At 39.1% G+C, this 26,561-nt stretch overlaps 1 protein-coding gene across 5 annotated transcripts in view; it reads right to left on the reverse strand.

The window, feature by feature from the left end:
• Nucleotides 1-1,132: 1,132 nt before the first annotated feature.
• Nucleotides 1,133-26,561, reverse strand: part of MARK1 (microtubule affinity regulating kinase 1) — a 142,924-nt gene continuing 117,495 nt past the window's right edge. For 2 of the 5 annotated variants that reach the window (XM_082612506.1, XM_082612510.1), the window contains exons 10-18: nucleotides 24,963-25,062; nucleotides 23,822-23,934; nucleotides 21,086-21,239; nucleotides 20,587-20,780; nucleotides 16,639-16,739; nucleotides 15,194-15,358; nucleotides 13,963-14,217; nucleotides 7,507-7,551; nucleotides 1,133-3,675 (exon numbers count right to left, since the gene is read on the reverse strand). In XM_082612506.1, the coding sequence (XP_082468632.1) occupies nucleotides 3,321-3,675; nucleotides 7,507-7,551; nucleotides 13,963-14,217; nucleotides 15,194-15,358; nucleotides 16,639-16,739; nucleotides 20,587-20,780; nucleotides 21,086-21,239; nucleotides 23,822-23,934; nucleotides 24,963-25,062 (1,482 nt within the window). In that variant the 3' untranslated portion in view covers nucleotides 1,133-3,320. The remainder of the gene's footprint in view (nucleotides 3,676-7,506; nucleotides 7,552-13,962; nucleotides 14,218-15,193; nucleotides 15,359-16,638; nucleotides 16,740-20,586; nucleotides 20,781-21,085; nucleotides 21,240-23,821; nucleotides 23,935-24,962; nucleotides 25,063-26,561) is intronic. The other 3 variants (XM_082612507.1, XM_082612509.1, XM_082612508.1) reach the window with 3 other exon arrangements.

The raw sequence follows: 26,561 nt of genomic DNA on the forward strand, positions 1-26,561 counted from the left end.
ATCATATGCCAGGAAGCTCTTTGTGCCACCCACTCCTCCCTTTTATAGTCCATATCCTACTCATGCTATCTTGTTGATACATCTTTTGAAAGGTCTCTCAAATATACCCTCCTTTTGATCCTGTGTTAACCACCTCTATCTAGACTATTTCATACATGCTTTATTGCTAATAGTCTCTGAAAAGATCTTCCTGGCTCTATCTAGACTTCAATCATCCCACAAATTTCTATTAGAGATTTTTTTTTTTTTTTACTGCTGTTTTCCCAGAACCTAGAATCTGATGTATATTGGTACTTGACAAATTTGCTGAATTACTGAATTGCTCTTCTTTTACAACCAATTTATTAGGTATTTCCTGGGCTTCAAAAGCCCTAACTACTCCCCTCTAACCACAAGTCAAGTCCAAGCTGAGGCTGCCAATCGATGCTTTACATAATCGTCTATCCATCAACTTAGGTGAACCCTGTCAACTCCCTAGAACAAGTGATTCATTTCTCACATGTGTCTTACAGCCATTATTAACTTCAAGCCTTTTCTCACATGTTCCTTCCATTCCGCCCCTTGAATTTTATCCATCCTCAAATCCCTTCCTTTCTCATGTTCATACAGCACTTGCCCCTCTCTGAATTCTTATAGCATCTATTCTTTGTGATTGAGCACTTTCACTGTCTCCTATTTGAGTGAGTGTTTTTTTGCCTTGTGCGTGTTTATATTTTGTCTTCCCAAATGGACCAAAATTTTGGAGAAGTAGGAACCCTCTTTTACAATTCCTCTATATACCTTAAGGCACAGTAGGTACCTCAATAGGTATTTTAAAAATGAAGGCAGAGATCTTGATTAACTGACACATGCTGTAAATCACTTTTTTATAGTAAATTGATGTCTCACTCATCACATGCCGTTTTGTTGTCCACATTGTGAAATGGTACCATTGGTGAAAATCACCTCACAATAAGGTCTTTTGGGTTTTAAATCAAGGCCTATCTTATTGGGTCAAGATTCTAGAGTGTATTTCAGCTTATTATTTATCAAATTAAATACTGTGCCCAAGTCTCTACAAAATAATTTAATATTAGGGATGTTATAGCAAATCATACTTAAACAGAAATGAAGGAAATCCTGATATCACATAGCCAGTGAACATAAACTGGTATTTATTTATGCAAACATACTATAAAATTCCTCTAAATCTTCAAAAAAAAGTTATGTCGCCATATAAAATGGGAAAATCTAAAGTGAATATTAAGATTTCATTTTTAGTTCATAAAAAATATTGAAGTAAAATTCCTTGCCCACAAACACAGAAGAGTTAACCAGAGAGAGAAAATGCGAAAGAACATCAGTTTTTTGCCTTGGAAAAGGCATGTCTATTTTTTTTTAAAGTGTTTTAATTGATAGGAACTCCAATAAAAAAGATTAAATTTTTCTTGTCATAATGACATCTTGGAAACCTACACAGCTTTCCCCCCATCAACTAAATTTAGCACACACAAAATAAACTCCCCATACAGAATACTTTTGCCCTAGAAAACAGGTAATTCACATTCTGATAAAGAGCAAAAGACAAGTGCTTTATTATGAGAACTGTTCAAGTAAAATTTCAGTGTGCACCAGTGAAGGTGAATAAAGATTTGCGTCAATTGTTTTGAATGAACACTAGGTTAAAAAGGGGCTACACAGTTGTTGTTGGTTTTTTTTTTTTTTTCCAAACACCATCCTTTGCTAAGGCAAAAATACACTTCATTTTAGAACAGAACTTTACAGAAGAAAGCTACATCACAGTACAGTACAGATCACCCTAGTCTGGAAGCCATCATGGAATGGCACATCACCTACGCTTAGAGCTTTCTAATGTAGGCTAGAATTACAGTATTTAATCACAGCTTTATTTTCCTTTAAATTGATAAAATTGGAATACACTTTCTATTTCTCAGGAGTGTGCAGATGGGGCCCATATGCTGATATTACAGTAATTACAACATTAAATAACATTGCACAGTCAACCTCCAAGGCTAATTCAGTAGAAAATAACAAGTATTAAAATGTACCTTTACTAGTGGTTTTACATCGCATAAATCACTAATTATGAAAGAAAAGTAGGCAAATGCCAATTACAAAGCTGCACATTATAGGCACAATGATGTGGAATAAATACAAGAAATCTGGCAAAATATTAAAAACAAACGGGTCACATGGGAACCAACTGAACAACCACATAAGCGTAAATCAATAATATACTGCTATAAATAGCATGTTTTGCTCGAAGTCTCTTAAGTAATGACAGATACTACTGTTCCGGGGGTGGGTGAAGAGGCTGGGAGGCGCATGAGGAAGATGCTCCCAATGCCAGTTAATTCCTGAGGTGGCGTTATTTCTTAACTGATGCATTGATCAACACTGTAAAGATGAGTTTGTGCTATGAAACAGTCCCAATATTATTGTACTTCCGCAATTAATGTTGTGGGATTTGGAAGGCAGCAAACCTAAGTGACATTTTACATTATAATAGCCAGATGAAGTATTGATTCTTTTAAATTTTGCTGCTACAATTAGCAGTGGGCCAGAAAATACTTTAAAGTTCAAAAGAAATTTGATATAGGTTTAACTTCTTCCCCAGTACTTCTTAGTTAGCTAAAGACAATGCTATTATTATTTTCACGTACTTTATTTTAAAAACGCTAAGTGCCAACACTGTAAACATTTTGTATCTTCTCAACTAAACCTTGTCTGATAACAAGGATAAGAGCAAAGATAAGCAGGAGTAGTTCTGTGTATAATAAAGCTGATCTATTTATCAGCTTCTGGTTTAAATTTAAATGTGATTTAAAAATAATTTTTAAAAGTCCATGCTATAATTGTAAAGACTATTTCTGTGCACTTTTAATTCTGGACACAATTCTCAATTTTCAAAATTGCATGACGGAGGTAAGAATTTTAAAAACCCACCAGAATGTAAATAACAGAAAGAACATTTTCAACTCAAAGCATCAAACGTACATTTACGTGCAGAAATCTAGACAACTATACAGGTTTTTAAGCAATCATCTGTTTTATTATACAACTCTATAAACAGAAAATGAACAGAAATACACAATATACTTACCTGTACATGTGAACCTACTTTTTTAGCTACAGATATTTATTATAGTTCATACTGACTTTAATTTTACAGTTCATAACTATGTATAACCTTATTGCAGTAAGGGCAAAATCTACATGGGGAGATTCACAGGCCAATCACATTAAGCATTGCCAGTACATTCAAAAACTGTACCTCATATATGGATGTATCTTCCCTGATCCTGTAAATTTGAGTTTCTTTACAGCTTAAGCTCATTTGCTATTTTAGATGCAATGTTCTTAAAGGCAATAGAAGTCCCGGATATTCGCTTGAAGCGGACCCCATTGAGGGACAGCCGTGGCAACTTGCAGACCTCCATCTCCCACTGCACAAGGCTATCCTGCCTGGCATCTCCATGGACACAGAAAAGCAAAAACCTCTCTTTTTGTTCATAATCACAGTTATTTGCATCTAACACTTTCCGGATTTCTCTCATCATGTCACTGGGGTCCATTGAACTAGTGGTCTTCATACTCCACGTGAACCGCAAAGAACGTGGCTTGGAATCTTTACCCTCCTCCTTGTCTCTTTCTTTTGGTTCCCCTGTTGTACTTCTGGAATAAGAGGACAGAGGGGGAAAAAAATGAAAACAGAGATTCCATTCAGCAAAGAAATCAAAACACACATAAAATCTAAGTGGTCATAATCCAGTGCTTAATAAAACTACCCAGTTTGCAGACTACCTTCAGGCAGATACAAAGATTTGTATCATCTTGCTGTTACAAAAACCAGACTCCAGGACACCATCTGTTTTGATTTTATTAATAGCTTCCATTTAAAATAGCACATTTCCTTAAATATATTTGTTTGTGGGAAATAAGTTTGCATCCAAAAGTAAAAAATTTGGTACTTTTCCTCCATATTTCTCTGTTTAAGTTGGAAAATGCAGATCCTCCATTTTCTGTACATTTATACAAAATGGATACCACTAGCATGCTGCTTATAAATACACATTTTTGAAATACAATGAAAAATTTCCTTTCTTTTTTACCTTTTTTGGGTAGGAGAAGGACTGGGGACAAGGAGAGCAGTAATGGCTACAGAGGGATTACTTGTACCTGATGATGTTGAGAAAGAACGTGGTACTGCAATGGGGTGAAGACGTCAGGCCATACCACACGCAGGGGTGTAGACATCAGTTCTAATGATTTCAACGTTTTGCTAAAGATATCCTTAAAATAGTCTACAAGGCTCCACATGACCTACACTCCAACTCCCAACCCCAACCCTTCATCTATTATTTTCCTCCTTGCTCATGCCCATCAAGACCCACTGGCCTCCATACTCTTCTCCGAACATACGGGGTATGCTCTTGCCTTATGGCTCTAACACAGGCTGTTCCCTCTGCCACGAATGCTTTTCCCTCACATAGATGAATGACTAACTCCCTTACTTCTTTCAAGTTTCTGCTCACTTTCTCCGTGTGGTCTACCCCAACTACCCTACGGCACCCCCAGCTCCTACACTGGCATGGCCAACCTCCTCACCCTGCTATTTTTTCCTCGATAGTACTTATCACATTCTTACATAGTATTTAATTCATTTATTTATTATGTTTATTATTTATTGTCTGTCTCCACGGCTAGATTGCAAAGGCCAGGAGGGTAAGGAGTTTTGTCTGTTTTGTTCACTGATACATCTCAGACATATAGAACCGTGCTAGGCAAACAGTAGATGATTAACACATATTTGTTAAATGAATGAACCTTATTGGATTTTCCTTATTGTAGGTCTCCCATAAATAATATAGTATCAGAAAACCTACTTCAAATAATCAAAGAAAGGCAAAATTCATAGATTACTTACGATTCAGAAGATGCCGTAATTAAATGTGTTGAGCAATTATCCACAGATGTTACAATTTTAACTTGTTAATCTATCTCACTTACATGTGATTTAAAGAAAAATACGATGTACTTTGAAAGTTTATATTCTACTATATAAATATTTTGTATCTGTTTATAGATTTTATATCACTACCATATAAAGTATATTCACGTATATATTTATATGTATCCATTTTTATGTACACATTTACATATGCTTTCCTCCTCATTCCTAGATATCTGGGCTGACAAAGCTCTGCCAACTATGCAAGCTTGAGAAAAGCAGGAAAGGAGTAAGTACAGAAAATATATTTCCAAAGTATGGAGAGTATTTATCTCAGTGGCTTCTCTATTATTCTCTTTTTTGCTCACTGAATCTAAGCCATGGCATCACAGGCCTCTGGGTGTGCAGGTCCGACCAGTATCATTTACTGGGACCACATGTACAATGCGGGCCATGGAAGCAGCCTGCTAGGGTGGGGATGCACCCACGACATCACTTGACTGAACACTCATTTTAAAAACAGAACTGTTGGCTAGGAAATGTAAATTACTTTCCTGAGGTCATAGAGCTAATGAATTGGAAAGCAAAGACTAGAAATCAGATGTTTTATTCCAAGGATAGTTTTCCTTCCATTCCATCAAGGAAACCTGGTGACCTTAAGACAACAGGCACATACAAGATATTTTTCTACCTGTATCTCAAAGGCATCAGCACAGGTAACGTTAACTGTAGAAAGTGCCTGGAAATACTGACACCAAGAGTAACAACTAACATTTACTGAGTACTTACTAGGTACCAGGAACTGTGCTAAGTGCCTAACATGTATTATTTACTCATTTACCCCTCACAACAACCCTAGGAGGCAGTCAGAATGAGGACGCATGGGCACAAAGAGTTAAAGTAACTTTCTTAAGGTAAGTGGTACAACACAGCCAACGCCCACGCGGTCTGCTATTCACCATCGTGCCCGACCATCCCTCTGAAAGGACAGAACCTCACTGTAACTGGTTTGGTCCCCCCGATGCTCCTTACTGCTTCTTCATCTGTAAAATGGATACTTTTCACTTGGTTGTTATGAGGATTAAATGACCAGCCAGTACCTTATAGATAGTAGGTATCAAATAAGTTTGCTCAAAAGCAAAACAGACAAACAGACAAAAAACCAAAAAGCAAAATTCAACAATGATCAAACAAAAGAGACATGCAGTCACATTAAAAAGAGAAATGCATGCAGATTAACTGCAACATCAGCAGCGACTTGTGACCCTACACGCGATTAAATGTCTCAGAGGGAAATCGAGTAGAAAGACAGGATGAGATGCAAGAACGGGGCTCAAGACTCAGTGACTGAGTGAGGGAGGAGTTGAAAACAAGAGTCCTGCATGTTTACTCAATAGGCAGAAGGAAATTAGACATATCTGTCCTGCCTCTCTTTGGCTCCGTACTATGGGGATTCAGGTACCTAACTCAAAAAATAAATATTTCAACTACTATGACTAAACATATATACAGCACAGTTTGTAAAATAAAAAGACTACATAGGAATGCTCGTTAAAGTCTTTCCATAGCTCATTGTGTTTTATGTTTCAAATAATTTTAAAAAGGAGAAATTAAACTGAGGCTTGTGTTTAGCTGGTCAAATATAATTCCTGAATGAAGCTGGGCCTCTGTCTTACTGAGCAACTGCTTGTTAAGGTTCTGAGATTTATACTGGACCCCTTAATGCTGGTGTCCACTCGAAATAATTGAATGCCTTCGTTTCTTAAATTTCCCATTTATAAATATGAACACAAGTACTAACATGTCACTAATGTGGGCCCCAGACCAGCGGCATCAGTGCCCCTCCCTGACAATCATAAACCCTGTGGGTGGGGCTCCGCCACCTGCTTCCTCAAGCCCTCCGCCTGATGCTGAATGTGCTCAAGTGTGAGACCCACTGCCAGAACGAATACACAACCAATATTAAATGTCAAGTAACCCATAAAGTATGACAGGGTGAGAGCTTTGAAATGTGGTCCACCAATGAAGAGTCCCCTAAAATATATTACTAATATCACATCTTCCTATGTATTTGGTAACCTCCATGTTCTGCATTATTTGACTGAGACTAATTTTTTTTTTTTTTGCTGCGCTGCAAGGCATGCGGGGTCTTAGCTCCCTGACCAGGGATCGAACCCGTGTCCCCTACAGTGGAAGTGCAGAGTCTTAACCACTGGACTGCCAGGGACGTCCCAAGATTGATTTTATTTACATCATTTTAGCGAGAAAAGGATCAGTACATTTTAATCTATGAATTCTTCTGCTAAGACATGTTTTTTAAAGGACAGAAAGGCAAGCATACAATTCAAAATAATGTTTAGAAAACACAAACTTAAAGTTAATAAACTTAATAAATGCTAGGCAACATTAGGAAAACCCATACCAATATAAAATTTTAAATACACATACTATCTGGTTATTAGTTCTATCCATGTTTATTAAGTGTTGTAAGTATTTCAAAAGTACGTCGTCACACACAGGGACCTAGCAGCGAAGTATTAATAGTGGCTCCTCACCTTGAAGTGTCGGCTCTGCCACTGGCTTCGCCTTCACTTGGATCCCTCAAAACAAAGTGAAGGTTGAGATTTAATGATAAAAGTGAAAAAAATACCAAGAAAACCTACATCTAAAATGATCTTAAAATAAACTTGTTGAGCAAACTTCCAGCATGACAGATTTCTACGACTAGTCAGTCTAATACCATTTCTTATGTTTTTCATCACAACCACACTTGACTACCATTTATTGAGCGTCTACTGGGTATTGTCATAGAGGAGATGCTAGGTGATGGTCTAGGATTTTTGCGTGATCTTCCAATTCCCAGCCACGATTTTAAAGTCATAATTTACCTTTTGGTTTAGCTTAGTTCAATCTAAAGTCAAAACTATTTAATAATTATCGACAGCAAGATTTAACTTCATAATGGTTATTAAACATAGTTTGAGTAGTCGCTCAATTTACAAAAATATAAATTAATCTTGTAGTTAGAAATGAAGCTCAACACATAAATATTTCTAAAAATAAATACTAGTTTTCAAATATGCAAGTAACTTATTTCAGAAGTTATGCTAATGATTCATGCACATGATAAAATATTATAGCAAACCAAACAGCCTATCCAAGCAGGTGAGTCTAAAGACATGAATTCAAACTTAAACAGAAACATTGATCTTACCTGGACATCCACCTGTGAAGTAAAACCAGGAAAACTCCACTAATTGTTCTTTTGTTGAATGTAATTAGTATTTTTGAAGTTTGCCAAAACTTAAACTATTTGTCATTTTCAAAGGTAATCAAGTATCTAACAGGAGTATCAAGTTATAAACCAGTTTAAATAGATTAAGAGAAGGCTGGTGATAGCAAAATACTATTAAATAGCTGGAAAAGTAACCAACTTAAACTCTTACGTTCACATTTTCTTAATGTTTTAACCATTCCAGAAACATTTATATTATTTATGTAAAATAAATGCAACAGGAATAAAATCAGTGCCACCTTCCCCATTCCCCAAATTAAGAAAATCCAGCAGTACAATAAGCTCTAAAACTTCAACTCATGGTTAAAAATATGAATGCCTTATATGCTTTTCAGGGTCTTTAACTATAGGGCTTTCTTGACAAAAATATTATGTAAAAGCCATTTTCCTATCTGAATTAAAAAGGATAATAAGATGTAGTCTCACATTCAAATGGGGTTTCTTAAATTTCTATTTTTAATAACTAGCATTTTCATTGGGAAGTATAATAAAAGTTCAAAGCCATCTACACAAACCTATTTTTATTATAGCACACTGAAATAAACGAAACATTTTTTGAGCAGGCTCAAAGTGAAATATATATTTTGAGTTACATGTGGATGTACTGATATATATACTGAACGGCAGTCCACCAGCTGGGCAAGAAAGATAATAATGCTGTTGATTCCTGCTGCTAAGATAAAATTCCTTTAGCAGGAAGGGACATACATCTCACTGGACTTTTCTGTCCTATTTATACTTTGCCTTATGAATCACGGCTAGCAGACTGCTGCCCAAGTGTAAGCATTAGGAATGAAACACCCCTTAGACCCTACTTCCCTTGCTGTAATTGTGGAAATAGCAACTGACTCGTCACATCGTTTCCCATACCCTGTTCCTGCCTTCCTGGATGCCACTAGGAACACTGAATGGAAGAATTTCTGCTATTTGGCAGTGGTTTCAAATAGTCCAGTTAAGTCAGCTCCAAGCAGCCATGGTGGGAGGCATCCAGGGATACAGAACGTGCCACTGGCTGTAACAGCATATGCAGTGAAGCATGGTCCTCCAATATTTAAAACTTAAAGGAAAGCCAAATATCTTATATATAATCAGTTGAACGAATCAGGTTACTCCCTATGTAAGAACTATGGTTAAAAAAATCATAAGGTTTGATCCAACCTCCTGTTTGTACAGTAGGTATACAGCACTGATCCAAAGCAAATCATTCTAAATGCTATTTAAAAGGCTTTGGAAATAGTACGTCTACATCCCCCCTTGACAGATTAGTCTAGTGTAAATCACTTTCCTAATTAGAAAGTTCTTTCTTAAAACCAGAAAACAACTCTCTCATATGGCCATTCTGGTGTCCAGCTTCTTACTGGCCAAGGAGAACTACTAGCTGGTTTCTTCTCTGTGATAATGGTTTTCAAATACATGAACGATTAACTCTGAACTATTCTTTATCCTTCTTTTCTTAAAGCTTAATAACCCAAATTCCTTTACTTTTTTCCCCTATAAAACCCTATTTTCTTCATCTTTTAAAGCCTTCAGTGGCACGTTGGGGACTTAGCTGGTCCCCGAGTCTGGAGGCGTCTTGGCCCCCGCACTGTGCTCAGAGCCAGCCTTGCCCCCCAGCACCCCGGGTGCCGGTGCGGGTCCCACGGGGGCGTCAGCATGCGGCCTCATTTCTTCAGGCTTTAGGCAGAGTGAAGTGAGGAAGGCAAAGGGAACAGAGAGGAAGGCCGGGCTTGAACCCAGGATGGAATTAACAAGACGAGACCAGTGGGAAGGACGATAACCTGACAGCTGAGTTGAGAATGTTAAACAATAAGGCACTGAGAGGTTCTCTAGCTTATCTCCAAGTCTCCAACCTCCGAAAGCTCAGCTGCCCGTCCCGTCTGCCAGCTGCTAAAGAGCTCAGCAGGTTCATCCCTGGGGCGGAGACCCATGCTTGCTTGTCTTCCTGCATTAAGTCATCAGGGGGGTAGTAGATGGCGTCATCTTGAGCCACAAAATGCTACCCTTGTGCACTGCTGTGGACGCAAACATACTTGTAAAGCCAAAGCTGTTCACAGGGTGACAAGTGGCCTCGGAGAAGAATTGAGCATTTTTTCTCTTCTCTCACCAAATCCAGAATTAATTAAAATATGTTAAAAATCAAGACATTAAAAAACCCTATCGGGCCTCCCTGGTGGCGCAGTGGTTGAGAGTCCGCCTGCCGATGCAGGGGATACGGGTTCGTGCCCCGGTCTGGGAGGATCCCATATGCCGCGGAGCGGCTGGGCCCGTGAGCCATGGCCGCTAAAGCCTGTGCGTCCGGAGCCTGTGCTCCGCAACGGGAGAGGCCACAACAGTGAGAGGCCCGCGTACAGCAAAAAAAAAAAAAAAAAAACAAAAAAAAACCTATCTAATTTCCGACAAAGGACAGCAAACAACCTCCGCTCTCCCTTCTTTCCCTACCACGCCCTCCCGCCCCCTGCCAAAACCCTCTACTAGATGACACTGTTCAAAGTGTAATAAGGCCATGGTGGAACCTTAGAAACTTCCACGCTAGCTCCCCTCACACGCTGGGTCTGAACACTCCTATGCCCTCAACCTTGTTCTCTCTTTCAGGACCTGCCCCCTTCAGAGCACTTATCAGAATGTATTACAAGCTTATTTGTTTACTTTTTAAACTGTCTTCCACACTATTTGTCCGCTCATTAGATGAATGTTTACTGAGTGCCAGAGTCTGTGTCAGAGGAAGCACCCACTGCTCAGCAGGAGATTCAGAACAAAACAAAGCCAACAAGCCAACGGCAAAGCCCTGTTCTCACAAAGCATGTCTCCTCGGCAAAGATGGACGATGAACAACTACGTAAAGCCAACATACTATCTCAGGTCGTATTAAGTGCTATAGAGAAAAATAAAGCTGGAAAAGGGAGTGTTGGGAGGAGGAGGGGATGATTTTCAACATGGGGTTGAGGAAGGCCTCGCTGAGGAAGTGACAGTCCCGCAAAGACCTGAAGGAGGTGTAGAAGCCAGCCACGCAGGTATCAGCGGAGTATGAAATCCTGAACAAGCGTGCCCGGTGTGCCCAAGGACAGTCAGGTGCCCTCTGGGGCTGGGGAAAGAGTGGGAGAAGATGAGGTCAGAGCAGGAACAGGTGGCCAGACTATGGAGACCAGTGGCAGGCTCTGAACTGCATTCTGAGTGAGATAAAAAGCAAGCTGAGGGGCTTCCCTGGTGGCGCAGTGGTTGACAGTCTGCCTGCCGATGCAGGGGACGCAGGTTCGTGCCCCGGTCCGGGAAGATCCCACAGGCCGCGGAGCAGCTGGGCCCGTGAGCCATGGCCGCTGAGCCTGTGCGCCCGGAGCCTGTGCTCCGCCACCGGAGAGGCCACAACAGGGAGAGGCCCGCGTACCGCAAAAAAAAATAATAATAATAAGCAAGCTGAGGATTTTAAATCGAGGACTTACATTATTGTGAACAGAACAGGAGGACAAGAGCAGAAGCTAGGGGACCTGTGAGGACGTGGAAGATCAACAGTGGTTTAGACCGTGACGGCAGTGGTAGGAGTGCTGGAAGCAGCTAAATCCTGGAACTGCTGTGAAGGCAGAGCCAACACAACCGCTCGTGGAACTGACACGTGGTAGGAAGAAAGGAGGGGTGAAGGATAATCCAGGCTCAGGGTCTGCGCAACCATAGGATGGTGTCGCCGTTACCTAAAATGAAGAAGGAGGAGGGAGGGGACAGTTTGAGGAAGAGAAGCGGGAGCTGAATTCTGGACAGGTTCTGTTTGAGAGTCTATCACACAACCAGGTGGAGAGGCAGCGCAGACTACTGGATACAGGAGTGTGCCCTTCCGAGGAGCGGCCTGGACTAAAAATCTAAGGTGGCATTGTTACCACGTGATGGAGCTTCATGTCATGGGCCTGAATGAGATCGCCAAGAGAGTGAGGATAACCAGAGAAGAGAATGTGTCCAAAGACCATGCCCGGGGGTAGGCTGGCATTTAGAGGTCAGGGGGAAGGGCAAAGAGACCTGAAAGAACCAGCAAAGGAGCCTGAGAAGGGATAGGGAGCCCGAGAGGGCGGAAGCCAAGTAAGGAAAAGGTTTCAGCTTTGTGGAGTGTCGTAAGACCATCAGCGACTCGCAGGAATGATGGGGCTGCTGGGTAGAGGGCCTGGCACGTAGTAGGTCTTCACATTTGTTGAATACCTACATGGCAATCCTCTTGTCTGGTGTTCCTTACTACATTCCCTCTAGAATCTAAATTTTTATTGCAAAGTAAAGAGCAATATTTTGTACAATGCTTAATGTACAGTTAGTAATCAAGCATTAAACTCAAAACCTGTTTTTCTTCACCTTAAAATTAATCGTGGATTAACCAGGAGAAAGTACTGGGTTTTAAAAATGGATTTAAATTGTCAGCTAAATTCCAACTACTGATAACCTAACTACTACCCTGCTGATGGCCAGCCAGCACTCCTGTCCCACTGTCACGCTGACTCTGCAGGGGAGCTTTCAGGTCTTTCTCTGTCCATGTGTCATGGTAACTGCCCAAGCGGTACAAAATCTCAGACTGATAACGGTTAGAAACAGACGTTGCAAGGGGGTATATTTAAAGTAATAAATTCAGCTGCGTGATCTTGGGCAAACTGATCCATGAACAGAGTCTATAAACAGCTCCAAGAAAAGGTGAGAGGCTAAGGACACTGCTTCTCTTTTCCACACGCACCATCTGAAATCCTAGGAACACTAAAAACATTGAAAATTAAGTACTGAAGTACTATTTTTGCCGCAAGCACAGAACTTTCTTACCCATAACTTCTTATTTCCTCAAACAACTGCCTGCTATGGAGCCTGAGCTTCCCTCCCGAGTCAGGAACCCCACAGTGCCTTGCCTGCACTTTCCTTTCCGTTCACGTTCATTGTATATCATGGCTAGTGGTGTCCAGTCTGATCCTTTTGGGGCTCTCCGAATCTTGAGGGCACAGATGCTGTCTCTTTATCTTTGAATCCTGCTCAGCACCTGGCACAGGGCTTGGTTCATACGGGACTTTCATGGGCTTTTAGTAGGACCTGATAGCAAACCAAACTTACATCAACCTGCACTGTGTTCAGCAACTTGTATAATTCAATGTGTATTACCCACTTAGGCTTAATTTTTAGAAAAGGGTACAATTTCATTATTCTACTGGATTAGGTTACTACACTTGCATTCATTTTGTGTTTACCATGTTCTGATGTTAGGATTTTATGATGTTAAATTACATAAGTGATCTCTGTGATTCCAATACATAGGCTTTTTATAAGGAGGAATAAAAGGTAAACGAGATATATATATATATATTATGTATATATATTGTTAGTGAGCAATTGAAGAGTATTCTTAAGAAATACTATTTGAAGGATAAAGGTAAAGTCGTATTTAATTCCTTTTTCTAAATCAAGGTTTTTAAGTAGGGGATACTCTTTTTTCGAACACACATTTTCGATGTCAAGTTTTCCTCCTTCCGCTCTATTCTACAGTATTCTTAAATTCTCATTTTGTTCTTTTGTTTTTCTTTCTTTCCCTTAAGGGAATAGACTTTATGTCTTCCTTGATCTTTTTCTTCCAACTTCTGTAAAAGAGCACGTCTAATGAAATGTCATAAAACCATTTTGGAAAATCACTGTAGAGACTAAAGAAAACAACGAATCTTCTTTGTTAATTCCTAGAGGACAGAAAACACCACAATATGTTGGTACTGACCTGCGGACGAATTTGGACGTTATTTTGCTTATTATACCAGTTGACGTGCCCCTCCTGGCGTGTGCAAATGCCCCCGTTTCATGCGAGGGGGAAGCGGGCGGCCCGTTGTAGGCAGCACCGCGGCGCTCACGGAGCTGCTCCCCATGGAAGGTGCTGCGGCTGGAGCTGCCCCGGGGGAAGCGGGTTCGGTCAGGGGTGGTGGTGCTGATACTGTGAGCAGACGGGGAAGCAGCGGGCGCGCGCTGGGCTGTACTGCTGGGACACATTGAGACGTATCTCTCAGAATACTGGCAGAGAAAGGTTTCACTCATGCTAAAAACCAGAAGAAAACTGCCATGGCTACTTTTATTCGGCCCTATTCTATTCTTTCCCGTTACAGATGTGATGCATGGGTTGACTGTAATTACTGTTATCGTTGGAGACGGATGACATTTCAGATTCAAACTAAATGCCTTTTATAAAAATTTAGTTACTAATGATTAAGAAATTACTGAAACGGGGATACAAAGATAAACACTCTTCAGTAGCAGGAATGCCAGACAAGGGGCATGCAATTTTTTTTTTTTAACTATTCTCTTAAACCATTCAGCAATGTAGAACACAGATTTTACTGTTTATCAAAAAGCCTTTGAATTGAAGGCTCATTTCCTATTTATAATTTCAGCCTCAGTGATAGCAAATGCTACAGGACACCACCAACGTGATTAACAAATCTAACTATCAAACATTTTCCTGAAGTCGAGAAATCTCAACATACAGAAATACCAGAAAAAGAGTTGTTTAACTTTATAACTGAAAGGGCTCTTCATGATCATCTGTTTCATCACTGACAGGAAAACTAAAAGTTCTTCTTAAGAACAAGTGACAGGCCAGAGCGGAGATTAACCAGGTCTCAACCCCTAGTCTCGTGGGTTTTTGTTTGTTTTTAAACCATAAAAACTCAATTTAACTGAATGATAAATTTGGCAACAACCCTTTACTTTATGGAGGGATTTAAAACAAAATCCTTGAAGAAAATTCCTCCAGAAAATGATTTAAATTGTAAGCAACATTTCTGATAACTGCTAGGGGATGTAGTAAGTTTATGTTACAATACAACTTTACCTCTGCCACAAATACTGAATCTTCAAAAAGCTCGTAATGTGATGACTATCTTGTATTTTTGTACGGTGCGACATTTTTTAAAACTCTTTTTAATGACAAACAAAATGAGATGCAACCAGCATGTTACCCGGGTCTGTAAGCTTCAGAGGTGTCTTTAATGGTCGGCAGTGTAACTTTAATAGGATGACCAGAAGCGGACATGGACTTCTGGTGGCGGGGTCGTGCTGAGGGGAGAGCGGAAGCCACGGCAGAGCCTGCAGAAGATATGCTGCTCGCGGACATCTCCGTGAGGCTTTCAACACAAGACAGTTGAGAAGACCGAGGAATGTAAAAACGAAGAAAAACTGCAGTTTACTAAAATTTAAGAACTAGATTTTTAAAAGTCTAAATTGACTAATACCTTTCATGACTGAAACACTTAGAAGTCAACATTAGTGGTACTATTACTGACTAACAACAACATTCTTGTCAAAAGTGTACAGGGTAAATTTACCACCACCTTCCATGGAAAAGATCTCACGCACTCTTGTTCTATATATGTGAATCTGAAAAGTATGACATTATTTTTATGGATAAAATGATTATGATTAGAGACAGTTTTCACTTTCCAGCAATCACAGTTGGGTGTGACATGTTGCTGTGGTTCACTGTCCGCTATTCAATAAGAATTCATAATTGTAGCGAAAATCCTATCTCTGGAAACATCATGAAAACACTTTTAGTTCATATCTTTAATCAATAGGTTAAACTGTTATAGACTAAAGGAGCTGCAGATTAGGATTTAGTACAGGAAAAAAAGTAAGTTAGAAATCAATTCCCAACAACCTTTCTAGCCTAAAGGATCTTAGGTCCAGGGAAGATTCATGTACCTTTCTATGCCTTATAATAACATTTACTTTAAATGCCTATTAACTGAGAGGAAACAAGTGTAAGAATGGTCTGTCAAGTCTGCTGAAATGACGAGGGATGGAACTACATGGAATTTTATTAGAAAAGACTCCCCCTGTCCTTTTGTAATATACTGATGAGCAGTCCTTAACTCACGATGAAAAGAACTTAGATTTTTACAATAATAAAATATGATGTATCATTATTTAAAATAAAACACTTTTAGAACTGTGTGCTTCTCAATGATCAGTTGAGATGGCCACATTTCTTTAGAGCAAGGCAAACAAAGCCTTCACTATTTGGATATAATGATGACTTGATGGGGGGTGGGTGGGAAGGAAGAAGGTAAGAAGGAAGCAACAAGGGTATAAAAGAGTAAGATTCAAATAATGAAGTTCAGATTAGGATGCTATGATAGGTTTTGCTATAGGGAATTAGTTACTATCATATTTTATTCAGAAAAATAACAGGTTAAGACATTTATCTCCTGTTTTGCCTAAATATTTTTCCATTGCTCCATTCTGGTACAGATGAGGAGGTGCCTTAGTAAGAATTGTTGGTTGCAATCTAACTAGGTGTTTTGTGTTTCCTTTCCTCTTGACCCACTCAGCTACAGGAGTTTTACCCAGAGCACTAATGCAAAGCAATGACGAAGGTAGCCCTGCCTGTCACTGTGACAGTTACCTGCTGTCTTTTCCATTCTGCAATGCTGTGTATCGATCTGTGGTTCTTTCACAGACGTATGTATTCCTTCTTGCCATGCTACCTCCAGGATACACATTGTTCTTTAAGAAGGAAAAAAAAACACATTAAAATATTCTAACTGTATTTGTGGAAAATCAGAGAAGTGAATTTAAGCTGCATATAACTGAAAATAATCTGTGGTAGAATTTTAATTTATCAGAATCTGATATTAACAAGTTCTATCTCCCACCCCTCTCCCTTGTAGGAATAAAAGGCAAAGCATAGCAAGCATCGCAGTTTTCTTAGCTAACTGCCCTACAGCAGTGGTGAACAGTTGTCTGGAAAAAGCTGGGTTTTATTCACGCCTTTGTAAGCTGGTGATAGGGAGAAGGCCAGGAGAGTGGCGCGGGCAGCTTCAGGGGACTATGCACGAGAGATACCCCACACTATCATCACAAACAGGAAACCTGGGGCCCTGACGATGGAAGGCCCCCTGGGAGCCTGTGGGTAAACCTTCTGCACCTGCTTGGGAAAACCCCACAGCCACTGGTGATGTTAAGAGACCAAAGCTCCAGGGTCACAGGCAGGCCCAGCTGAGGACACCAACACTGTGCAGTGCCACCCTGGGAATACTTCCTCTTTTCAGCTACACAGATATACAGTGTGTTTTTTTAACTAATAAATCCCTAATTTTTGAACATTTAATTATTTCCTATTTTGCTCCTATAGACTACTGAGGAGGTTTAACTGGAGATTAAAAATTTAGAGGAGAGGACTCCCCTAGTGGTGCAGTGGTTAAGAATCCACCTGCCAATGCAGGGGACACGGGTTTGAACCCTGGTCTGGTAAAATCCCACATGCCGCGGAGCAACTAAGCCCATGCGCCACAACTACTGAACCTGTGCTCTAGAGCCCGCGAGCCACAACTACTGAGCCTGTGTGCCACAACTACTGAAGCCCACGCGCCTAGAGCCTGTGCTCCACAACTAGAGAAGCCACTGCAATGAGGAGCCCGCACACCACAACGAAGAGCAGCCCCCACTCGCTGCAACTAGAGAAAGCCCGCGCGCAGCAACAAAGACCCAGTGCAGCCAAAAATGAATGAATGAATGAATGAATTTATTTAAAAAAATTTAGAGGAAAAATCCTGGAAATAAATAACAGAAAATAGGGGAAAATCCTGGAAAAGTATAAAACCACCAAGATATTACTAGAAGTCTGTAAAATTATCCCATGGGCACCAAATGTAGCAATATAAGAATATTCGCTTTTGATAATTTCACTGTTTTGGCTGAACTGTCACATGAGTAACCTAATTTTGAACAAATTCCTTGTCAGATCATGCTACCATACATCCTTCAGAGACCTCTAAAACGTTCCTGGCTGTCTTCAGTAACACTACTTTCCTTCTCAAAGTGTGATGGGTGAACAGTTTCTCCTTCAAAACTGTGCCTTCCAGGTTCCTGATCCTCACAAGCTGCCTCCCTGGCCTTGTCCCTTTGATGGCAGTGGTGCTAATACTAAGTGGCTAAGAGAAGAATTTCTCTACCAGAATCTTTTGGCTTATGTTAAAAAAAAAAAGTAAGTGTGGCATAGTTAGTTTAAATTTAAACCAATGCCTTAGTTTTTATGCCTTTTTAAAATTTAAATATGCTTTGAATACCCACTATGCGCATGATCACTAATGATTCTGAGGAAGCTACTGTGTCAGTGTGTAACAGGAGAACATAAATATGGGGAAACAACAGTGAACAATGCAAGGCAGCACATAGCTATGAGCTAAATAACGTGGTCCAGCAATCAGAAAGGCCAACAAGATCACTTTGGAGTGTTCAGTCCTAGAAGGCTCCATCCAGGAGGCAGGACTCGAAATGATCTATAGAAATGGGATTTTCATAATGTGCAGGGAGAACGTTAAGCAAGAGCACTGCATAAAGACAGGGGTGGAAACAGCTGAGAATATTCATGGGAAAATATGACCAAGTTGACTTGAACGACAGGTAATCTAGCAGAGTAGCAGGAAATAGGGGATGGAATTCTTTCTTTCTGTTATATGGGGTGATGACACTCTGGAAACTGTCCTTTAGTTGATGTTTAGATAAGAGGAAATGATGACTTGTCTAAAAAACTACTTATAAAAAATGTATTAAATCTATTATAGTTAAATCATTTCCAAACAGACCAGCTGGAATGTAAGTGGCTATATCCATTCATCCTTAAAGTGGTTATATACATCTGTTTCATAGACCAGAAGGTGATGATTAAATCACATATTTTTTTAAAAATATGGTTTCCATTAACTGTGTAAGACAATGGGTATTGGGGAGTTTAACCCATTTACAATCAAGGTTATGCTGGGCTTTCTGGTACCTTATTTCATGTTTCTATTTAAAGTGTCTTTATGTTTTCTCTCTCCTTTCCTACTTTCCATAAGCTAAATCAATTCCTTTTCTTCTGTTGGTTTAAAAGTTATACATTTTATTTTTGTCCTTATATTTCTTGCCCTTAAGTTCCTGAATTTATTTTTGCTTATCACTACAGTCGTCCCTCAGTATCCGCTGGGGATTGGCTCCAGGACCCCCTGCGGATTCCAAGCTCTATGGAGGCTCAAGTCCCTTATATAAAGTGGCTGAGTTATAGTTGGCCCTCCGTATCCACAGGTCCCGTGTCTTCGGGTTCAACCAAACACGGATGGACAGTGAGGGCCAACTGTACCGATTTCTTACACTTACCCCTATCTTCCCTTCCAAGGCATATGCTTTTTCCTTTAATTTCTATCCCTATCCTCACTTCCTGGATATTATCCAGAATTTTGGTTCTGAATTTTCATTTTTTTTCTTTTTTGTATATGTTACCACATACATACTTCAATAAGTTAGTTGATTGCTTTCAATTCCCATATATTTTACAGCAAAACTCTACATACCTTTCGCTTACTATAAGAGTACTTCCTCAAACAGTACAGTGTTTTCAAATGGGTCACTGTATCACAAGAGTTGAGGTACTTTATTCATAAGAATATGCTTATTGTACCTTTATGTTTAAATGACAGTTTGGTTGGGTATAAAATTCTGTGTTCAATGTGCTTTTCTTTTGATACTTTAAAAAAGTATATATTTTGTATCCATTTATCTTCCTGCATCCATCTTACTGTTGAGAAATCAGATGTCAGTCTGCATCTTGCTCATTTTAAGGTCACCTGCTGCCTCATTCTGGGACCTTTAAAGTTGCTTTAAGTATCTTTGCTTTTGGTATCCATATATCACACTTTAATGAGCCCAGGAGTAGGTTTTCCTTCTTGCTTCTGTTTGCCCTTTTGAGACCTTTTAATATGAAGTTTTCCATCTTTTTAAATTATTATTTCTTCTTCAAATATTTCCTCCCTTTCATTTTGCCCCTTTTCCTTTCTATACTCCTATTTCCTAAATGTCACTAATTCTACTTCTATCCTTCGTATATCTTAGTTTTCGTTTATATTTTCTCTTTATTCTTTGCTGCTGTCTTATAGGGGGACGTCTCAATCTATCTTCCAGCTCCCATTATATAATTTCTATAGTTTGCTGTTTTAAGTGCATAATGGGAGCTAACTCTATAAAGTAATTATTGTTGTAGTCTGCCTTCATTGAACAGTTTATTTGTAAACGTAAAATTAAATGCACCAATATAATATACTATCAAGTAAATATTACAAACATGAAAACTGAGGCAGGAAAGTTTAATGTACTGTTTTGTGGTAAGGTTAAATGTTATTTTAAGAATTCACAGTTTTCGTTCTTAAATTGCATTTATTAGAAGCTTGGCCCCCTTTGCACGTTCTTTAAATGTATGATTCACTTTAATATTTTTAAACTTGAAAAGAAAAGATAAAATTTAAAAAAATCTTTAAACAAAAAAATTCTGACAACAAATAACTACAGCATACTGCAGTTTGCCAGAATATTTACTCACACTTGGAATGGTTGAAGACTTTTTCCTTTCTGGCCCTACAAGAGGACTTGTAGTCATCTCACTTTTTGAACCAACTGTTGTGCTGCCAAGTTTACGAGCCACATCTTTGTCCCACTCCTCTTTCTGTTCACTTTCCACGCTGTTAGCCTGAGGCCTTTTGGTATATGATACGGCAGGGGGAATGGATGGACCAGCTGTAATTTTTTAAAAAGCATAATTAGCTGAAAAGCAACTGACATATTTTCTTCTAACGAACAAAAACTCTGTATTAAAAATATCTTTATTTGCATACTTTACACTCTGAATGAAGATTAAACTGTTTGATTAGAAAAATTAGGTCAGCCCCTGAAAACAGGATTATATTTATCATTCCGTAATATAAACCTGTGATAACTGGGAATGATACAAGAACATAAACATGTGAACTGTATAATGCTTAAAAAAAATGCAAGTTTGGGCAGACTCAGTCTGTCTTTCCACATATTTGACTTTCCCCCACCATGATCACTAAAGCGTCGTTGCTTCTGATTTGCTGAGATGCTCCGCTGGACCTTCAGGTGAGCAGGGGACTGCAGAGTGCTGTTGTTTAAGTCACTGTTGGGCCGTGACCTCTGACACAAGTTTCCACTGGATAATGATTCACCACCTTCAAACTATAAGAAGAAAGACCACCAGAATTTTAAAATTAAAAAAAAGTTCATAGAAACAATATGCACGCTTGATTTTTCTAATTTATCCCAAGTCGTACATGGAGTAATCAGAACTAAGAAAATTAAAAAGTTTGGATACAGAACTGCAAGTTGGCAAACAGGAAGGGAGAGAACTGGATACAGCATCGTTCCACAAGTACATGTCATCTTCTGTTATCTTGTACAAATGCCTTTGGGTCCTTCTGGGTCCAAATAATAGCTACCAATTATTGAATGGTTATTATATACTAGCCGCCATGCTGAACTTTTTATATATGTTACTTTGTTTAATCATTACAACAAACCTATGATCTATTAACCTGCACTTTTTAGATGGAAAAACTGAGGTTAAGAGATTCAAGAGACATCTTTGGGATTTGAATTCAGGTATAGTTGAGATTCAAACTTAGGATGAAATCTAAAATTTTAACTTCATACACACACACATTTTTTGTTTTGTTTTGCTTTCTCCACCAAATTTACAGAACAAAATTTGGTTTATTGGCTCTGATCAAGAAATTGCATCTACTTAGAGCTAAGCATGGTGTACTGGGGATTGATACACTTTCCCTCTCTCTGTAACAAAGAAGTATTTTGTTGCCAGCAAACTTTTGACTGAATCACTGGCATTCTAATGGGAAATCTAAATTCATATGTAAAGTTGCTAATGATAAAGAGCAGAGAAATACTGATGATGAAAATTTTAATAGATAACAGCTAACACAGAGCACATAGTAGTGTGCCAGGAGCTGTTCTGAGGACTTGAGAAGTATTAATTCCTTTAAACCCTCTCAGTGACCCTAAGAGATAGGTACTATTGTCAACCTCATTTTATAGATCAGGTAATTGAGGCACAGAGAAATTAAGTAAATTGCCTAAGTCACACAGCTAGTTAGTGGCTGTGCTGGGGTGGGGGAGGGGTGGGAATTCAAACCCAGTGACCCTGGTTCCAAAGTTCAGGCTCTTACTACTTATAGTGGCTTCATTCATTTATATTCAATGCAATTCAAACTTCATTTTAATTCATGCACGGGCTGGGTTGTATGCTTATAAAATTAGTGTTTCCTTTATACTTAGATTAATAGGAAAATTAAAGATCTCAGGAGTGAAATCTAAAATCTAGGTAGAGACAGTTCAAAGACTTTAAAGATAACCATTTGTACTATTTCCCACTTCTTAAAATTCTCTTGGCTTGGCTTCTTTGACGCCACTTCCCTAGCTATTAGCATCTCTACTGAAGATCCCTCTCCTCCGCTATAGTAGTACCTACCTGGTAGGGTCACTGAGAGGATTAGATGAATTAATACATGTAAAGTCCTTACAACAGTTCCTGGCACATTACTGTGTGGCCCTCTGATGATGAATCCCAAATCTATTCATGCTATTCAACTCATTCCCTTCAGATCCAGATCTTTATATCCAAATGTCTACTGAACAGCTCCAACCAACAGGAATCTCAAATTCAACCACCCGGAACTGAACAAACCTCCCATCTTCCCACTAAGGTTCACTCTTTTCCTATCTTGGCAAATACATCTTACAAAACCAGTCACCTATGCTAGAAATCTGAGAGTCTCTTATCCTTCATTTCCAACAGGTTATCAAATACTGTTAATTCAACCTCTTACATGTCTTGGCCTGTTGTGGGTGCCTGTCCCCTCATGTCCTTGAGTATCCTGTACATCCCCCTAATCAGAGCACGTTCCACACTGTACCACACTGTGGACCGATTCTCTCCCCTCTATACTGACGGCTCCTTGAGTGCAGCGACCTTCTAATCTTTCTATTCCAGTACTTAGCATAGTTTCTGGTACAGAATAGGTTCAATAAATGTCAGCTGAAATGTACTGATTCACTAATAGTTACTATCTAATTATAAATAATTTCATCCTATTCTACAAAATGCCTCCCACAGATGTCTAATTTTCAACCAACTGTCAAAGCTCTGGGCTGTTCTTGACTCTCGATTTATACCTTTATATTTGCTGTCCCAAAGGATCATCAAAGGTCCTATCACAATTGGCAGACAGTGACTTCCTTACTCTCTCTCCCTATTATAGACCTCGACTGGCCTTGAGAATTTCCAATTGAATGTATCAAAACACTTGACACTCTACCAGGCAAAATATATCACCAAACAACCTTCTCCTGGGTTCCCACCTACACATTTTGTTTTCAGTGCTGTCACCTCCTTTTGCTTCAGTTGCTGTCTTTTCTGCCCACCCAAAATAACTGTGTTACCTCTGGCAGGGCTGTTGCACTTGGGCTGCCAGAGCCATTCTCAAAGACGTGACTGTGAACAGGGCCTCTCAGAGCTAAGCAAGGCACTATGCCTGCTCTTCCAAAACAGAATCTCTCGGTATTCAGAAATAAGGTTAGTTCACAACTCAGCAACTTGAATTTTGAATTCTGATAAATAAGAACGTTAGGGTCTTTGTATTATTTTTGATACAACCTAAAATATATTTGCTAACATTATATCTATACTTAGCTGTGACTTAGCTCAAGAAATAATTCACATTAATCTGAAAAGGTGAAAAACTTACTTCAGGTGGTTTTCTACCTAGAAGAATATAAGTAGCCATGACTTCATCATATTTCTGATTTATTAAGGCATCATTTATCTCATCTCGTGCAAAACCCATGGTGACCATGATGTCTAGAAATAAAAAACAACAAAAGTCAAATTTTCTGAAAATGGGTTTATTTTAGTAAAGAAACCAACAAAAACGGGCAAGTTTGCCCACATCAGATATGAAAACTAAATTCTGAAAATTTAAAGCGTAACTTTAATTATAAAGCTTCTGGATTACTAATATACAGACACTATGTAGTTACAGATACTGGACGTCCCCACTTTTTCATGCAGAAATTATCTACATTGTGGGTTAATATATTCACAGGCTACTCCATTTCTCACTGCCCAGCACATCCTTGAGCTGAGTTCCTTTATCCAGCTCGACGTAGTATCTGTCTCTCTGTGACACACACAGAACACCTTCTCTCTCTCTCAACACACCCTCAGCCACTCATGGAGTGGTTTCTCTCATCTCTTAACAATTTCTGCTTCACTCTTTGGAAGGCTTGAATCCCACAGTTCTTCTGATCAGATTCCTAACACCCTACAATGCTCTTCCTCAGCTATTCTGCCTTCAAGCCAGACAGGAGATGACTCAACTGTGAGTTGCTGATGGCTCTGGGAATGAAGAGAGGGAACCGGTTGAGAGTAGCACACTGACTGGATGTGGGAGAATGGACCCTGCTGAGATAGTGGGAAACAAAGGGGGAGCCAAAGTGTTCCTCCCTCTAACTAAGGGCCTCTACATTTTTGGTTAAAATACATGCTATGTTTTGCTGATATTTATCAGTCTGATCAGTGCTGATTCTTAAATCAGTCATTCCTCCTGTTAGGAATTGCTGAAAGAAAAGAATGAGGTTTATCTACATTATCTTAATTTTTATATCACTGTTGCCAACAACTGGTTTAGATTATAATATATGAGAACAGAATAAGGAACTTGAATTTTGCAATGTTTAGTGTATATCTGGAGAAAGAAAAGATGATAAAGCAAGTATTTTTCAAATAAAAATTGCTTCCCATTTACATTTTAAACACGATTTTGGTAGACTAAAGGACTCTCACTTTTAGCCTAGGGACCACCCCTCTCACAACACTTAAATACTTACCTATTCTTTTTGCATCATTGAAATCTGGTTCAGGCTCAGCATATGGCTTTAGTTCTTCTTCTTCATGACCAACATTCATCCATCGATCTCTCATTATTTGCTAGGAAATAAACTCTACATTATGTTTGGCCAATCAGAACATTCAACCACTTATATTAGCTCTTTTTTAGTAAATGTGAAACTTACTGGTTCAGTCAACAAGAATCGTGATGTTTCCAAACTAAAGTTACTGTTTCTAGCTTGATTAGCAGGTCAACAGGAGGTGTAAGATTTTGGGACATACTTATATATCTTATGACAACTCTAACCATCATCCCACACACTCACCAAATGAACTGATTCAAAATATACTGCCTGCTGTCTATGCTCCTCTAAAAGAAATATTTTCACATTTGAAAAATTTAACATAAAAACCTACTGATTTTAACCTCTGCTTCATTTTTACATTTAAGATTAATGAAGAGATTTTTTTTTTCCTGGTCTCCTACCAAATATATACCTGTAATTTTAAAATCATCACTTACTAAAACATTAGGAAAGAAGAGATCATGGGAAATGGAAATCAGAGTTAGTAATGACAATATAGCTCAGAGAATACGGGAAGAGAGAACAATCAAGATTTAAGCCTGGAATTAGGAATTAGTAAGAATCAGGGTAAAAACAGACGTTGGTGTGCATTACCAGAGTCCAATTTAAGCTGAGATTGTGAAACAACAATCAATCCCAGGCTGTTAAAAGGCAACCCAGAAGGGGCAGCCTATGGAATGAGGAAACTACTGGCAAACCATATATCAGATAAGGGGTTACTATGCAGAATATATAAAGAACTCCTACAACTCAGTAACAACAAAAAACTGCCCAATTAAAAAAATGGGCAAAGAACTTGAATAGATATTTCTCCAAAGAATATATACAAATAGCCAACAAGCATATAAGATGCTCAACATCATTAATCATCAGGAAAATCAAAACCACAATGAGATATCACTTCATATCTGTCAGGATGGCCAGTGTTGAAAAAAATGAAAATAACACGTGTTGGTGAGAATGCAAAGAAACTGGAACCCTTGTGCACTGTTGATGTGACTGTAAAATGGCGTTGCTGCTGTGGTAAACAGTATGGAGGTTCCTCAATAAGCTACAAATGGAACTATTATATGATTCAGCAACCCCACTTCTGGGTACCTATCCAAAAGAATGGGAAACAGGATCCTGAGGAGATATTTCATACCCATGTTCACTGCAGTGTTATCCAAAATAGCCAAGATGCAGAAACAATCTAAATGTCTGATGGATGAATGGATGGATAAAGAAAATGTGGTATAAACATACAATGGAACATTACTCAGCCTTAGAAAAGAAGGGAGTTCTGTCATATGCTATAACATAGATGAACCTAGAGGACACTGTTAAGGGAAATAAGCCAATCACAAAAAGACAAATACTGCATGACTCTACTTATATAAAGTATCTAAAACAATCAAACTCATAGCAACAGGAGGTAGAATGGTGTTTGCCAGGGGCTAGGAGGAGGGGGCAAGGGGGAGCTGTTGTTCGATGGTACAGAGTTCCAGTCCTGTGGGATGAGAAAGTTCCAGA

Source organism: Mesoplodon mirus (genome assembly GCF_964341445.2).
Source record: "Mesoplodon mirus genome assembly, chromosome: 3".
In the NCBI taxonomy this organism is placed as follows: Eukaryota; Metazoa; Chordata; class Mammalia; order Artiodactyla; family Ziphiidae; genus Mesoplodon; species Mesoplodon mirus.